Source organism: Saccopteryx leptura, chromosome 7 (genome assembly GCF_036850995.1).
Source record: "Saccopteryx leptura isolate mSacLep1 chromosome 7, mSacLep1_pri_phased_curated, whole genome shotgun sequence".
NCBI classification, from domain to species: domain Eukaryota; kingdom Metazoa; phylum Chordata; class Mammalia; order Chiroptera; family Emballonuridae; genus Saccopteryx; species Saccopteryx leptura.
The window spans coordinates 58,748,420-58,766,050 of record NC_089509.1 but is presented as its reverse complement, the minus strand read 5'-3'; the positions used below and the strand labels follow the sequence as shown (position 1 = coordinate 58,766,050).

The following is a 17,631-nucleotide window of genomic DNA, read 5'->3' as shown; positions in this document are numbered from 1 at the left end:
TGACAAGTGGTTTGAATGATCTGCAAAACACTTCAGCTCTCTGGGGGAGCTTGTATTCAAAGAAACCCTTCTGACAAGTCCTGCTGTAAATCACAGAATACTTTCCCTCTGCTTCTAATCACCCCTTCATTTATCTACTTTGTATGTCAAAATTATGGTATACTGGGTTTTCTTAAAGCAGTCATTTTAGTATGAGGCATTTTATCTATATGTTTCATTATAAATATAGCTATAGTAAGAAAATGGGAATAGTATTAAGAAAGCTAGTGGTTATATGTCACTGGTAGCTAAGCTAATAAACATGTGCCTTGCAAATAATGTCTATAAGCATCCACTAAAATCTGACTTATACAAGGTGCAGACTGAAAAATTTAAAATAACTATCAATCAACAAAATAAATGTAAGAATTCTCTGTGATACGTACAAGATTTTTTTAAATTGTCCTATAACTTCAAGGAGTGTCTGATCTTTTATTATGTATTTTTTTTAAAGATTCCACACGTAAGTGAGATCATAAATTATTTGTCTTTCACTGTCTGACATAGTTCACTTAGTATAATGTCTGTGAGGTCTGTCCATGTTGTTCCAAGTGATAGGAGTTCCTCGTTTTTTATGGCTGAGTAGTAGTCCACATCTTCTTTATCTACTCATCTACAGACGACACTTAGGTTGTTTCTATGTCTTGGCTATGGTTAACAATGCTACAGTTAACATGGGGGTACAGATACATTTCGAGTTAGTGTTTTCATTACCTTTGGGTATATTCCCAGAAGTCAATTTGCTGGACCACATGGCAGTTCTAGTTTTAATTTTTTGAGGAATCTACATACTGTCTTCCGTAGTGGCTGCACCAATTTACAATCCCACCAAGAGTACACAAGGGTTCCCTTTTCTCCACATGCACATCAACATTTGTTATCTCGTCTTTTTGATGATGGGCATTCTACCAAGCATGAAGTGAAGTCTCATTGTGGTGTCAATTTGCATTTCCTTAATGACTAGTGATATTGAGCATCTTTTTATGTATTTGTTGGCCTTTCATATACCTTCTTTGGAGAAATGTCTACTCAGATCCTTTGCCTACTTTTTAATTGAGTTATTTAATTTTTGCTACTGAGTCATATGAGTTCTTTATATATTTTTTATATTAACCCCTTATCAGCTATGTGGTTTTCATATATTTTTTCCCATTCCACAGGTTGTCTTTTCATTTTGTTGATGATTTCTTTTGCTATGTAATTATGCATATTTACCTCACATGTTATTCAAGAAGAGTTCATTGTCTCACAGCATATTTATTGTTTTGGATACAGTTTGGCTTAACATTAAGAAACAAATTGGTCTTTCAAGTGTGTAAGCTATAAAACACGAATTTTTACAAAGCAAATATTTTTTACTATTGTTGCTTTCAGGTGATAGGCAATACTTGCCATTACATTTGGTAGTGCCTTTATTTGTTTCGTGAGCTTAAATATAGTACTGAAATTTATTGAATGCTCCAAGTTCTTTCAGAAAAATAAAAATTCAATGGAACCTAATCCTCAAATTTGTTGAAACATTAGATAGCATATGCTGTCTAGAGGATTTATTGCCAAGCACAAAGGCAAAATAGTTCTAAATCAAATGTAGTTTTTTTTCTAACCAACAGCAAAAACAAGATGTGTTACTTTTAGAGTATTTCCCTGGAATCAGAATGTTAGATACAGCTTAACAAGACCAGGTAAGCTGTCTACAGAAATGTTCCATTTGATGAACTAGCATTAGCATTCTGATCATTGAACCAGGAATACCAGCCCTATTTTAGCAGAGAGCCAGTCTGTCCTGCACTGTGGCTCAGTCTTGCATACACCCAAGCAAGAAAGCACATGGCAACAAACCCAAATATAGTATGTGGATGTATCGTGCAGGATGCTAAATAAACTCTTGATCAGTTCCTAACAATGACCTGAGCATAGACAAGTAGTAAGAGATTATATACTTTGTTGGCACCTTTCACGTTTTATGGGCTCAATAAATGTGTCCAGGAAATATTTCCTGATGATGATAATGTTCACTCTCTGAAAATAATGGGGTGAAATGAGAGTGTATGGAAGAAACATACAGGCAAACAGAAAGACAGAGAATGATAGAGAGATCCACATAAAGGAGAAACATGCCAGTCCTTAAAATTTCATAAAAAAAACTGTAAGGCTTAAAAACATCTTTGAGTAGAGACAAAGAGAGGGGAATAAAAGCACATTTTACTTTGCAGGGGAGAACCAATAAAAGATCCTTTTCCAAAACTGGGTTAAAAGTTGCCAGATAATTTCATAGAGACAGATGTGAGGATTTATAAAATGATGACAGAGGCCAAGTGCAGCCCAGATTCTCTGATCCCACGAAATGGCTGAACAATATTGTTAAACTTCTTGCCATTTCCCATAGGAAGTGTATTTCCTGCTTTTTCTATGCTAGCTCTGCCCTCTTGTGATAACATGACAGCATTGCAAGCATTGCAGGCATTGCAACTGACAGCATCCCCACTATAGACAATCAACTTTTCTTTCTGAAATAGTTGTTTTTTTAAAAAAAAAAAATGCACCAGAACCCCTGCTCTATGCCAAGTTTAGTACTAAGTGCTTTAGCTACATTAAGTCATTTAAGGTAGGAACTGCTATCCCCAACTTATAGGTAACTTAACTTGCTTAAGGCCACACAGTAATTGTCATAGAGAGGACTTCAAAAGTCTGATTTTAACCACTATGTTTCACACTAGGTTTATTTACACTTTAAATGAGCATCTGTTAAAGAGATGTCGAGGAATTCTTCATGGACTGGTTCCAAGATGGCCATAGATTTGGCAGATGCTCCAACTCCCACTTCCCAGAACCAAGGTAGAATACAACTTAAATCTGAGAACACTCATCGTGAAAGACAAACTTTGGACTAAACTAAGAGGATTCTACAGCCAAGGACCACCAAAGAACCCACACTGAGTCTGGTAAAAAAAAGGTGGAGACATGGAAAAGGCTGCCCCGCTCCCGGGAGTAGGGAGCGGCACCCGGGAGGAACTTTTGCGACAGGGAGGGCTGTCCAGAGAGTTGTAGGTCCATATCCCCAAAACATGAATCCCAACCTAGAGCCCTGGAGCCTGGAAGGGGCTTACGGACTATACTTGTCTGATAAAAAAAGCCTAGACACGGTTTGAGAGAAAGAGGCAGGACTCTCAGATCCAGGCTCCGTTTTAAAGGAACGTCACAGAGAGCCTTTCTCACAGCCACTTTCTCGGAGCTCCAGGATGACACCCTAACCCCTAGGCTGAGACACTTCCCAAATTTAAAGTGAACCAGCATCACTAACAAAGGAAAGAAAGTACCCTGTCCACTGGAGGCTCCCCTATCCTAGCTAGAACAAAGGTGCTTAGAGCCAGGCGCCATGTTAGGGACACAAATAGGGAGTGCAGAGGTCTAAGTTACACCACCCACCACAATGCTGAGTGCTCACCGGGGGCAGGCAGGTCGGAGGCAGCAGGGCATGGCTGTGAAGGTTAAAGAGAGCACAAGCAATCTGGCCCACAGAGCCAGGAACCACTGTTGCTGCTGGGGAATCCCAGGCTCACACACAGCCCTGTTCTCTGAGTGGCCCGCCCTTGGTGGGTGCGGAGGCCCAAAAGTCAGCAGAGGGGGAACACACAGGTACACACAAGCCTGCCAGTGATGGCAGAAGTCATGCTGGCTGCTGCGGAGATCCAAGCAGCATGCAAACCTGCTCAGGGTGCAGGAGTGCCCTCAGCAGCAGCAAAAGCACGGGCGACCTCAGCTTGATCCAAGAGGAAACACACGACCCCCTCCCAGGAGGCCGCTGAGATCTGAGCTGAGCAAGGCAGCCCCAGAGGCAGTTCAAACAGGCGTGCAGGCAGACGAGAGCGCGACCAGGGCAGCGGCGGTCACGGTGGTGGACTGGAGTCAGCAGCACCTGAGCCCAAAAGCTCTGGACAGCAACAGCAGAGGTGGCCTGGTAAACAGACCACACAATGGGAGTAGGCCACATCTAATACTGTACCTAATCACTGAATTACAGTATTGAGCCCAACAAGTAGCCAGCAATAAGAGACAACAGAAAGCAGATTTTAGGGGAACTTGAACCTTTAACAGAACTTCTTCCATGCCAAAGATAAATAAAAGCAAGCCTAGGAGTGCAGCTGATATTTACAACAGCACCTGGACCCAGCAGAGGCAGCCACAAGATCTGGATAAACTGTAGCTCCCAAAAGGTGGATAAGAACCAGTCATAGGCAGTGACCCCCACTGATCTGCACCAGGCCATGGCCAGGGAAGTCCAGGGCAATACAGACAAAATGGGAAGACAGAAATCCAAATGAATCAACAAGAGAAATCCCCAGAAAATGAACTAAGTGAAACAGAAATAAGCAAACTACCGGATGCAGAGTTTAAAATAATAATTAGAATACTAAAAGATCTTAGAACAACAGTGGATTGACATAAAGAAGAACATAAGTAAAGAGATAACAAGCATCAAAAAGGACATTGAAATAATAAAGAATAACCAGTCAGAAATGACAAATACAATATCAGAAATGAAAACTACACTAGAAGCAATTACAAGCAGGCTGGATGAAGCAGAGGTTTGAATCAGCAATTTAGAAGACAAGATAAATGAAAACATGGAAGTGGAGCAATGAAAAGAGACTGAAAAAAAATCTCAGGAAACTCTAAGAGAGTTCTGTGACAAGATAAAGAAAAACAACATCCGTATCATAGGAGTTCCTGAAGAATAAGAGAAAGAACAAGAGATAGAGACCTTGTTCAATCAAATCATACCAGAAAACTTCCTTAAATTGATGCAGGAAAAAGTCACACAAGTTCAAGAAGCACAGAGAATTCCATTAAAGTGAAACCCAAAGAAATCCACACCAAGACACATCATAATTAAAATACCAAAGCTAAGAGATAAAGAGAAAATATTAAAAGCTGCTAGAGAAAAAAAGGCTATCACCTACAAAGGAGCCCCCATAGGATGACTTCCAACTTCTCAACAGAAACAGTTGAGGCCAGAAGGGAATGGCAAGAAATATTCAAAGTAATGCAGAACAAGAGCCTACAACCAAGACTTCTTTATCCAGCAAGGCTATCATTTAAAATTGAAGAAGAAATAAAAAGCTTCCCAGACAAAAAAAAACTCAAGGAATTCATTACAACCAAACCAAGGCTGCAAGAAATGTTAAGGGGCCTGTTGTAAACAGAACACAGGGAGAAAAGAATATAGTAAAAGAGAAATATAGCTTTAAAGAATAAAATGGCAATAAACAACTACATATCAATAATAACCTTAAATGTAAATGGATTAAATGATCCAATCAAAAGACATAGGGTAGCTGCATGGATAAGAAAACAGGACCCAACATATGCTGTCTACAAGAGACACACCTCAAAACAAAAGATACACATAGACCGAAGGTAAAAGGATGGAAAAAAATATTTCATGCAAATGGAAATTGAAAAAAGCTGGGGTAGCAATACTTATATCAGACAAAATGGACTTTAAAACAAAGGCTATAGTAAGAGATAAAGAAAGTCACTACATAATGATAAAAGGAGCAATCCAACAAAAAGATATAACCATTATAAATATCTACGCACCTAATATAGGAGCACCTAAATATATAAAGCAGACTTTGATGGATATAAAGGGCAAGATCAACAGCAATACTGGAATAGTAGGGGATTTCAATACCCCACTAACATCACTAGATAGATCCTCAAGAAAGAAAATTAACAATGAAACAGCAGACTTAAAGGACACACTAGATCAACTCGATTTATAAGATATCTTCAGAACCTTTCACTCTAAAGCAGCAGAATATACATTCTTTTCAAGTCCTCACGGTACATTCCCTAGGATAGACCACATGTTAGGGCACAAAAGCGATCTCAACAAATTTAAGAAGATTGAAATCATATCAAGCATTTTCTCTGATCACAATGGCATGAAACTAGAAATCAACCACAACAGAAAAACTGAAAAATACACAAACACATGGAAACTAAATAGCAAGTTATTAAATAACAAATGGGTTAACAATGAGATCCAAGAAGATATAAAAATTTCCTAGAAATGAATGATAATGAGCATACAACAATTCAAATTTATGGGACACAGCAAAAGCAGTACTTACAGGGAAGTTCATAGCACTACAGGCATACCTTAAGAAGCTAGAAAAAGCTCAAATAAACAACCTACATCTAAAAGAACTAGAAAAAGAAGAGCAAGTAAAGTCCAGAGATAGTAGAAGAAAGGAAATAATAAAGATCAAAGTGGAAATAATAAATGACATAGAGGCTAAAGAAACAATACAGAAGATCAAAGAAACCAAGAGTTGGTTCTTTGAAAGGGTAAACAAAATTAATGAACCTTTAACCAGACTCACCAAGAAAAAAAGAGAGAGGACTCAAATAAATAAAATTAGAAATGAGAGTGGAGAAATAACAACTGACACAACAGAAATACAAAATATTGTAAGAAAATACTATGAAGATCTGTATGCAAAATAATTAAACAACCTAGGTGAAATGGACAAATTCATTGAAACAGATAATCTTCCAAAGATCAATCTGGAAGAATCAGAAAACCTAAACAGACTGATTACAACAAATGAGATTGAAAAAGTTATCAAAAAACTCCCAACAAACAAAAGCCATAGGCCAGATGGCTTCACAGGTGAATTCTACCAAATATTCAAAGAAGAACTAACTCCTATCCTTCTCAAACTATTTCAAAGAATTCAAGAGGAATGAAGACTTCCAAGCTCCTTTTATGAGGTGAGCATAATTCTGATACCAAAACCAGGCAAAGACAACACAAAGAAAGAAAATTATAATGAATTTAGATGCTAAAATCCTAAACAAAATATTAGCAAACTGGATCCAGCAATACATGAAAAAAATCATACATCATGATCAAGTGTGATTTATTCTGGGAGGCAAGGATGGTACAATATTCATAAATTAATTGATGTGATTCATCACATAAACAAAAGGAAGGAGAAAAACCACATGATAATTTCAATAGATACAGAAAAAGCATTTGATAAAATCCAGCACCCATTTATGACCAAAACTCTCAGCAAAATGGGAATACAGGGAACATACCTCAACATGATAAAAAGCCATCTATGACAAATCCCACAGCCAATATCATAATTAATGGGCAAAAATTAAAAGCAATCCCCTTAAGATCAGGAACAAGGCAGGGGTGCCCCCTTTCACCACTCTTATTCAACATAGTCCTGGAAGTCCTAGCTACAGCAATCAGACAAGAAGAAAAAATAAAAGGCATTCAAATTGGAAAAGAAGAAGTAAAACTATCATTATTTGCAGATGATATGATACTGTATATAGAAAACCCTAAAGTCTCAGCCAAAAAACTACTGGACCTGATAAATGAATTCAGCAAGGTGGCAGGGTATAAAATTAATACACAGATATCAGAGGCATTTTTATACACCAACAATGAACTGTCAGAAAGAGAAATTAAGAAAACAATCCCCCTCATTATTGCAACAAAAAAATATAAAGTACCTAGGAGTAAATTTAACCAAAGAGGTTAAAGACTTGTACTGGGAAAATTATAAAACATTGATAAAAGAAATCAAGGACGGTACAAACAAGTGGAAGCATATACTGTGTTCGTGGTTAGGAAGAATAAGCATCTTTAAAATGTCTATATTACCCAAAGCAATTTATAAATTCAATGCAATACCAATGAAAATACCAATGACGTACTTCAAAGATATAGAACATATGTTCCAAAAATTTATATGAAACCAAAAAAGAACACGAATAGCCTCAGCAACCTTGAAAAGAAGTGGGAGGTATCATACTTCCTGATATTAAGTTATACTACAAGGTCATTGTACTCAAAACAGCTTGGTACTGGCATAAGATCAGGCATATAGATCAAAGAAACAGAACAGAAAACCCAGAAATAAACCCACACCTTTATGGGCAATTGATATTTGACAAAGGAGATAAAAGCATACAATGGAGTAAAGACAGTCTCTTTAACAAATGGTGTTGGGAAAATTGGACAGCTACCTGCAAAAAAATTAAAACAGACCACCAACTTACAGCATACACAAAAATAAACTCAAAATGGATAAAAGACTTAAATGTAAGTCGTGAAACCATAAGCATCTTAGAAGAAAACATAGGCAGTAAGCTCACCAACATCTTTCGCAGAAATATATTTGCTGATTTATCTCCACGGGCAACTGAAATAAAAGACAGGATAAACAAATGGGACTATATCAAACTAAAAAGCTTTTGTACAGCTGAAGACAATATGAACAGAATAAAAACACAAACCACACAATGGGAGAACATATTCAACAATACGTCTGATAAGAGGTTAAAAACCGAAATTTTTAAAGAACTTGTAAAACTCAACACCAGGAAGACAAACAATCCAATCAAAAAATGGGCAAAAAAAATGAATAGACACTTCTCCAAAGAGGACTACAGATGGCGAATAGACAGATGAAAAAATGTTCAACATCACTAATCATTAGAGAAATGTAAATTAAAACCACAATGAGATACCACCTCACACCAGTCAGAATGGCACTCATCAACAAAACAACACGCGATAGGTGCTGGCGAGGATGTGGAGAAAAGGGAACCCTCCTGCGATGCTGGTGGGAATGCAGACTGGTGTAGCCACTGTGGAAAACACTATGGAGATTCCTCACAAAATTAGAAATGGAACTGCCTTTTGACCCAGTCATCCCATTTATAGGAATATATCCCAAGAACACCATATCACTGAATCAAAAAAAGAAATGCACCCCCATGTTTATGGCAGCATTGTTCACAATAGTGAAGATCTGGAAACAGCCCAAGTGTCCATCAGTAGACGAGTAGATTAAAAAGCAATGGTACATATATACAATGGAATACTATGGGGCAATGAAAAAGAAGGAAATATTACCTTTTGCAACAACATGGATGGACCTGGAAACTATTATGTTAAGTGAAAATAAGCCAGGCAGAGAAAGAAAAATATCATATGACCTCACTCATTTGAGGAATCCAAGGAACAATGTGAACTGAGGAACAGAATTAAACCTGAAAAGAAGAAAGGAGAGAGCTATGGGGAGGGGGGTAAGGGAGATGTTGAAGGGAATGCGGGGGGGGGGGGATGCATTTGGGGAGACACTAGAATATATGCCAGGGGTCCCCAAACTTTTTACACAGGGGGCCAGTTCACTGTCCCTCAGACCGTTGGAGGGCCTGACTATAAAAAAAACTATGAACAAATCCCTATGCACACTATCTTATTTATTTATTTTTTTTAGAGACAGAGAGAGAGAGTCAGAGAGAGGGATAGATAGGGACAGACAGACAGGAACGAAGAGATGAGAAGCATCAATCATTAATTTTTGTTGCGTGTTGCAACACCTTAGTCGTTCATTGACTGCTTTCTCATATGTGCCTTGACCGCGGGCCTTCAGCAGACCGAGTAACCCCTTGCTCGAGCCAGCGACCTTGGGCTCAAGCTGGTGAGCTTTTGCTCAAACCAGATGAGCCCGCGCTCAGACTGGCGACCATGGGGTCTCAAACCTGGGTCTTCCGCATCCCAGTCTAACGCTCTATCCACTGTGCCACCGCCTGGTCAGGCTGCACATATATTATTTTAAAGTAAAAAAACAAAATGGGAATAAATACAATATTTAAAATAAAGAACAAGTAAATTTAAATCAACAAACTGACCAGTATTTCAATGGGAACTATGCCCCTCTCACTGACCACCAATGAAAGAGGTGCCCCTTCCGGAAGTGCGGCGGGGGCCGGATAAATGGCCTCAGGGGGCCGCATGCGGCCTGTGGGCCGTAGTTTGGGGACCCCTGATCTATGCGAACACAATAAATAAATAAATAAATAAATAAATAAATAAATAAATAAATAAATAAGAGATGTCAAAGTTTTCATGAATTAGTACACCATCCCATTCTGTTTTGCAGCATGAACTTCTAGTCACTCAGCAGCCATCAGAAATTCTTTGATATGACTGGAAACATACTAAACCTTTTTTGGTGTAAAGATTCATTTAAAACCTTATCTATTTCTAAGATTTAAATGTCATTTCTAAAGATTTAAATATTTACTATGCCCAAAAAGCCCCTCACCTATAAAATCTGCAAAGAAAAGCAGGACCTTTCTTTTCTTTCTCTCTCTGAAAAAGAAACACACACACAGAGTTGGTATTATTGCTTAATATAGTGAAGTTAATAAACTTATTTATTGTTTTTAAGTTTATTGTTTATAAGTTGTTCCAATCTTCATTTCTCATCCTAAATCTATTCACACATTCATGAGAAAAAAAGTATACCCATAGTATTATTCATTCTAGTGGAAATGTAAAATCTCTACTGTTAGCCCATTAAGTGAAAGAGGCACCGAACAGGCAGCTCTTTGAGTGCAGGAGTTTGGCTGTGGGCATCCAAAGGCGTCTATGTTCTGGTTAGGCTTCAGCAAGAGACTGGGGGTAGGGACCGCTGGCACGGGGACCGGGAAAGATGAAGCTGCAAGAGGATCTGTGCTGCCCGGTGCAAATCTATGCGACTGTGTGAGCCGAGTGGGGACACTGTGGGGTGGTGGAGAGGTCCGTGAGTAGGTCTCCTTGCTGAACATTCCATTCCGTGGGGTAAGAGAAATAATAGTCAAGGCAGAAGTGTCTGGGAAGCCGGGAGAGGCACCCCTGTCAATCACACAGGGACACCAGGTAAAAGTATTTCTAAAGTAGGTTTTGTTTTATGAAGAAAGTAGAATCAATATAATTTGTAGGAAGATATTCGCAAGGATAGTAGTCTAAAATTTCATCAAAATCATAGGAACAAAAGAGCCTATGTATAATTTCTCAGAATTCTTAGCACAAACATGGTTTCCAGACCACACTAAAAGCAATGAAAACAACGTGGCACCGGGTCCTCAGGGGGTCTCTGAGAGGCAGGGCCCACAGTCCCTCTCTCAGCCAGAGGCTCTGTCTCCCCCTCCAGTCCACGCTTGAAGCCTGGAATCATGGGGAGACTTGGGCAAATAGAAGACAGGGAAACGGGACAAAAAGTTGGCCACATTGTGTGTGTGAGAGAGATGGTTCTAACCAGCGCTCAGCGGGACTCTACCATGGCGGGACTTGCTGGAGCCAGAGGCAGACCGATAGAGCAAGGCAGAGCCAGCCTGCTCGGCTATGCCATCCCACTGGGCAGACTTGTATTTCTAAACTGACCATGTGGGCTGACCCCCAACTGACTAGGAGGTGAATCTGGCTCCCAACAGCCTGTCAGCTTTTTTTCTCTATTCTCTCCTTCCAGGAAAGGGCCTAAAATGTATATTATTACTCACTGGGGTGTTTGTATTTTAATACTTTTCCCAAGTGTGGAATGCCTGGCTTTCTTGGTTAGAATCTTAGGCATCAGTGATTTAAAGCAAAGAAGGATCAACACACCACCAGCAGCAGCCATGGTACTTGCAGTGCTTGGGAGCAAGTGCCTGTGTAAACCTCTAACAGACGCCCCAATGACATCACACCAGCAAACGGCAGCACATGCTGGCCACCTCTAAGGATGGCAGGGCAGAGCACTGACTGGGTACAGGAGTCGTGGTGATTTCCAGCTCTATGGGTCACCATTACACCATCCTAAGCCGACCATTCATTGACCTGTGACTTGAGCAAAATGCAACATAGTTGGGTCCACCTAAAAGAGCAGCTCAAACAAAAGAATACAAATGAAATGCTTTCTAAACGATGACTTACTATGCTCAGAGGATATCAGCAGTAAGAAATGCAGGACCCTCAACCTAGAGTCCAAAGAATTCAAAAAGAATTTGCCAAACCAATCCTACAGAGAGCAAGAAGCTGTGTTTTCTTAACCCAGTGAGCAAAAAAGTATAAGGGAATGATGGGAAGGGGCAGAAAGTAATATTGTGTCGAAACAGGCAGGAAGGTGATGTGAATTTATGAACCAAATAAAATATTTGTGCTCTATGTAATCTTGTAAGTTATAATTAGTTACAGTTCCCTATCACTATATAAAAGAAATAGGGAGATCTTATACAGAAAAAATTATATCAAATAAATAATACCTAATAATTATATGATATAAAACTAGTATACCAGAATCTGAGGAGGTTTACTTCATTAAGTGTTCCTTATTTCAGTCAACAGCATCGCCATCCACCTCTTCATTCATGTCAAGATCTTCTCTTTCTCTCAACTTCCCATACGCCTCATCAACACCAACTCTAGCCATTCCACCTTTCCCTTGTACGTACAGTACCTCAATCTCCCTCCTTTATCACCCATATTTACCTACCCCACCCTCTAACCTAGACAGCTTTTGAGAGGATGGAATACACTCATTTCATTCTGTGTCTTCTGATCTAAAAGGTGGAAAGAGGGCCTATGTCCCAGGGGCAGTCCAACAGAGTGAGAAGTGAGCCTTCCCGAAAAGCACACCCTGGGTGGAGCAAGCACCTGTGAGGTGGGCTTGCAGGTGAGAAGATGCGGAGCTCTGTGCTGCGATCAGAACTGCATGAGGGTGGCTGCAGGTGCTGTGAGGGAAAAGAGCCCTTTCCCCACATTCACAATTCTTTCTGGATGGCAACTATACAGCCAAAGTGACCAAGAACTTGAGCCCTAGGATCACAAATAACTGGCTCTGGTACCTAATGGCTGTGTGACCTTGGGCAAGTTATTTAGCATCTTACTTATAAAATGAAACCAAGGATAGCACTAAATGGGGGGGGGGGGGGGGCAGTGTAGTGAAATGTTTATAAAGTGCTTTGCACCTAGCTACCTGTAGTGGGCGCACCATTACCATTAGCTATTCTGGCTCTTTCACACCATTTTGGCTTAGCTAACAACCTACTGAGGGGCTGAAAGTCAGAGATAAGTTAGAGAATTTATCCTCATCATGTCTGACTCTCAGATGAGAAGACAGGCATGCAGAGCAGGGAGAAACTTGAGGAACAAAAACGGAGGGGTAGGTTAGCAGGAAAAAAAATTCTACCCTATCTCTTTTCTCTTTCCTTAATTCTTGTCTCTTTTAACTCCTTTTTTTTTTTTCCTTCAATCTGCCTATCTTTTTTCCTGTGTGAGCAATATGAATTAAGAACATGAAATCTGAAGCAGGTCAGGCCTGAATTCAAACCTTATTGTGGTCACATACATTTGTGTGCTGCGCAGAAAGTTATACCGAATGTTGCTGAGCGCTATTTTTTTATTTTTTATTTTTTTACTGGAAACGGGGAGAGACAGTCAGACAGACTCCCGCATGCGCCCGACCGGGATCCACCCGTCACGCCCACCAGGGGCGAAGCTCTGCCCACCAGGGGGCGATGCTCTGGCCCTCCGGGGCGTTGCTCCGCCGCGACCAGAGCCACTCCAGCGCCTGGGGCAGGGGCCAAGGAGCCATCCCCAGTGCCCGGGCCATCTTTGCTCCAATGGAGCCTTGGCTGCGGGAGGGGAAGAGAGAGACAGGGAGGAAGGAGGGGGGAGGGTGGAGAAGCAAATGGGCGCTTCTCCTGTGTGCCCTGCCCGGGAATCGAACCCGGGTCCCCCGCACGCCAGGCCGATGCTCTACCACTGAGCCAACCGGCCAGGGCCGCTGAGCCCTATTTTTAAGCTCAGTTGTAAAACAGGACATGAAGGCCTAAAGATGAAGTCAGTGAAGGTACACAGATCCCCTGACACAGTGTGACACAATGGAGGCACTTAGCAATCTAGTTGCTGGTCTCTAGGGATAGAAATTCCAGGCCTTTCTTTGCTTCTCCACCCATGGCCCATTATCCAAACCATTTTTTTCCCATTGGGTATATGACGGTTAATTTTATATGTCAACTACAGTAACTAGTTATTTAGACCATCTAATTTTGCCATAAAAATATTTTAGATACGATCAATCTTTATAATCAGTAGATCAGCGGTTCTCAATCTGTGGGTCGCGACCCTGGTGGGGTCGCCTAAAGCCATCGGAAAATACATAATGCATATCAGGTATTTACATTCTGAATCATAACTGTAGCAAAATTACAGTTATGAAGTAGCCACCAAAATTATTTTTTGGTTTGGGGTCACCGCAACATGAGGAACTGTATTGCAGGGTCACGCATTAGAAAGGTTGAGAACCACTGCAGTAGGTTTTAAGTGGATTGCCCTTCATAATGTGGGTGGGCCACATCCAAGCAAACAGATTTCCCTTGAGGTTTCCCGAAGAAGAAGTCATTCTGCTTCCAGAGTGCAACACAGAAATTCTACCTGAGTTTTTAGCTTTCAGACTCAAGACCATAGCATCAATTTTATATGAATCTCTAGCTTGTCAGCTTGCTCTAAAAACTGCTAGCCCCCACAATCACATAAGCCAATTCTTTCAAATAAATCTCTATCTATCTATCTATCTATCTATCTATCTTGTATTGGTTCTACTTCTCTAGACTCTAGAATCCTAATATAAAGTACTGTTCTGATTGGCTTATCCCATTACCCTGATTTGGCCACATCACTAGTGAGCTGAGACCCAGAGCCCATTACAAGGCCAAATCAGATAAAAATAGCTTTTTTGTTTCTTCCTTTCAAGCAATTTGCCATGGAAGGAGGTTCAGCCATCTTGCTCATTTATGTTAGCCTCTTCCTCCCATGTGGCTGAAATCATGTCCTGCCCATCAGAGCCGGCCAGAAGGCTGGGCTCTCTGTCCATCTCAGGCCACTCTCCAGAGGGCTGCAGGATGTAGAGAGCAATGTGCTTTACCCTCTTCATATCCTAGTGACTAAACAAATCAATGCAGAAATCCCTGACTAGACATTGTGGGGTGAAGTACTCAGAGGAGGCAGGAAGCCAACTTTGATATAAAGCTAATAACCTTTAACAACTTAAGATACAGCGAAGCCCAGCTTAGAAAATTTCTCTACATTGGGTTTGAGGTCAAAATGACAGCTAAAATCTAGAATTAAGTTTGTTAAAATAAATTTTTTTTTTTTAAACCCACAGCTCATAACAAAGTGTTACTCAGCTATTCTTCATTAGGCCCACATGGTGAGAGATAATTGGTCCAGGCAATATTCCAAGAGCCCCTGGTCAAATACTATTTTAATACCATCAAAATCTCACACTAGATTTTAACATCTGATGTGTCAGCACATCACTGCTGATGGGATTAATCATCCCTTATGTACATCTACTTTGCCTCTTTAAAATTATTTTTATTCTTTCCTCATCTCTCTTCCCTCTGTTTTCCTTTCCTTCTCACCTTTCTCCTCTCTAATTCTCATCTTTCTTCCCTTTCCTCACATTTCTCTTTTCAGCTTCTCCCTCTTTCCAGCATTATTCATTCAGGACCACCTGGAGAAGCAAGAAGAATCACCCTCTTTCTGGCCCTGTCCCTTCCGCACAACCACACAGTAAGACGGGGTTAAGGTAAGCACCAGGAGCAGTGCCGAGCAAAAGGACCCAGAGGGTATGCACCAGGACAGCAGTGTGCAGATAGAGGCATGCAGATAGGGATGTTGGGTAATTTGAAAGGATAAGAGATGCTGTCATGTGCAGGCATGCACACGCATGCACGCACAATAAAAATATAATTAAAAAGCCTGACCAATGGTGGCACAGTGGATAAAGCATTGAGCTAAAACACTGAGGTCTCCGGTTCAAAACGCTAAGGCTGCTGGCTTGGGCACAGGCTCATAGACATGATCCCATGGTCGCTGGCTAAAGCCCAATGTCACTGGCGTGAGCAAGGCGTCACTGGCTTGGCTGGAGCCCCTCAGTTAAGGCACATATGAGAAGCAATCAATGAACAACTAAATTGCTGCAACTACGAGTTGATGCTTCTTAGCTTTCTCCTTTCTCTCTTTCTTTCTTGAAAAAAAACCCATAAAGACGAGAGATGGCAGGCAGGAAGCGATTGCATGCTTTAGCATGTTTCTTTTGAGTCAAATAGTACAGAGCAAATGTTCAGGCAGCAAACTGCTTGGGTTTTAATTTTAGTTCCTTTAATTTCTAGATACATTACTTGGGGCCAGTTATTTAACTAGCCAGGGCCTTAGTGTCCTTATTTATTGAATGAGAATAGTAATATGATCTAATTGTGAGGATTAAAGAAGTAAATAAACACCTGTTAAGTGCTCAGAACACTTCCTAGCATGTGGCAGATATCCAAGAAACGCTGGCTAGCTTTTCCTAGTGCCATTGGGAAACTGAGGCAGCTTACAAGAATGAAACCCTACCTCTCACCTTCGTCCTCTCTGAAATCGAAAAGAACCCTGGCCATGTGAGAGAAGGGAAGAGGAGCAGTACCATCAGGGCCAGGCAGTTTCTAATGGAACTTTCAACACGTAGATGCATAGAAAAAGCATACTATGGATTAAATAGGACGTTGGCACTGGCCTGAGACTCTGACCTTCTATAACAATGGGTATATTCCCAACTCCAAATGTTCACCTTACCAACAATCTTTTGTGACACATCCACAGTTCTTAGATAGTTACTGCTTACAACTCCAATTAGCATATAAGTTCATACAAAATTTAAATCCCAAATTTAGTATATCATAACTGTTTCTCACATTCGAAGTGTGCTACTTATGAGAAAGGCTCAGAAGCACTGTCTCAAACATGTACTAAGCTATAGGTTATTTGTCCCTTGAACTGTTTCTTTGATATTTCTCGATAATTCTTTCCAGTTTTACAATTAGTCAATTCTCTTTGCTCCGCTTTAACTTGAATACTGAAGATGTGGATAGAAAACTTGGACCATTTTGATACTGACACTTGACAGTAGCCTCTAGGGGCCATTCTTTTGAGAGTTAAGGTTCTTGGCTTCAAATGGGACGGTTCTGTACATGTCAGCCGTGTGGGTTAATGATGGAGTTAAGGGCACTGCAGATGTGAAAGGAGACTCTGGGTCCACTTTCAAATACTCACGAATATTGTGAGGCAGGGGAAAGAATGGGAGTTTCATCTTTTAGGTTGCCAAGCTCCTCTGAGGTGACTAATGAAAATAAAGGAAGCGCCTGACCTGTGGTGGCACAGTGGATAAAGCGTCGACCTAGAAATGCTGAGGTCGCCGGTTCGAAACCCTGGGCTTGCCTAATCAAGGCACATATGGGAGTTGATGCTTCCAGCTCCTCCCCTCTGTCTCTCTCCTCTCTCTCTCTCTCTCTCTCTCTCTCTCTCCCTCTCTCTCCTCTCTAAAATGAATAAATAAAATTTAAAAAAAATTTTTTAAAAATTTATAAAAAAAGAAAATAAAGGAAGCCTGTGCTGCACTTTAGCAGAGCAGGGGGGTGGGCGATGTTGTTATTGGCCCTTTTACATTTGAAAAGATAAGGTAGAGAACTAGAAGTTTTAAAGGGGCTTCATTGACCGCATTACCCCTGCATAGCTGGAGCACCTAAAACGCCACAGGGGATCACTTCTAGGACACAGAATAGTCAGAAAACCAGATGGGAGAAGGATCTAAAGAGAAACCTAGGAAGACTTGCTTCTCCTTCCCTCTTTGTCGCATTTCACCCTACACAACAGCAACTTATGACATTGCGAATACATTGTTTACATTTCCCAATAGACAGTAAGCTCCT

The 17,631-nt window shown here is 40.6% G+C and overlaps 1 protein-coding gene across 7 annotated transcripts in view; it reads right to left on the bottom strand.

The window, feature by feature from the left end:
• The window catches only part of RAPGEF4 (Rap guanine nucleotide exchange factor 4), a 319,360-nt gene that overhangs the window by 240,917 nt on the left and 60,812 nt on the right, over positions 1 to 17,631 (bottom strand). The window contains exon 1 of one of the 7 annotated variants that reach the window (XM_066345719.1): positions 8,224 to 8,244. The exons of the other annotated variants lie outside the window; for them this stretch is intronic. Coding sequence (XP_066201816.1) covers positions 8,224 to 8,229 — 6 coding nt within the window. The 5' untranslated portion in view covers positions 8,230 to 8,244. Of the gene's footprint in view, positions 1 to 8,223; positions 8,245 to 17,631 lie in introns of those variants that run through there. 7 annotated transcript variants of the gene reach the window in all.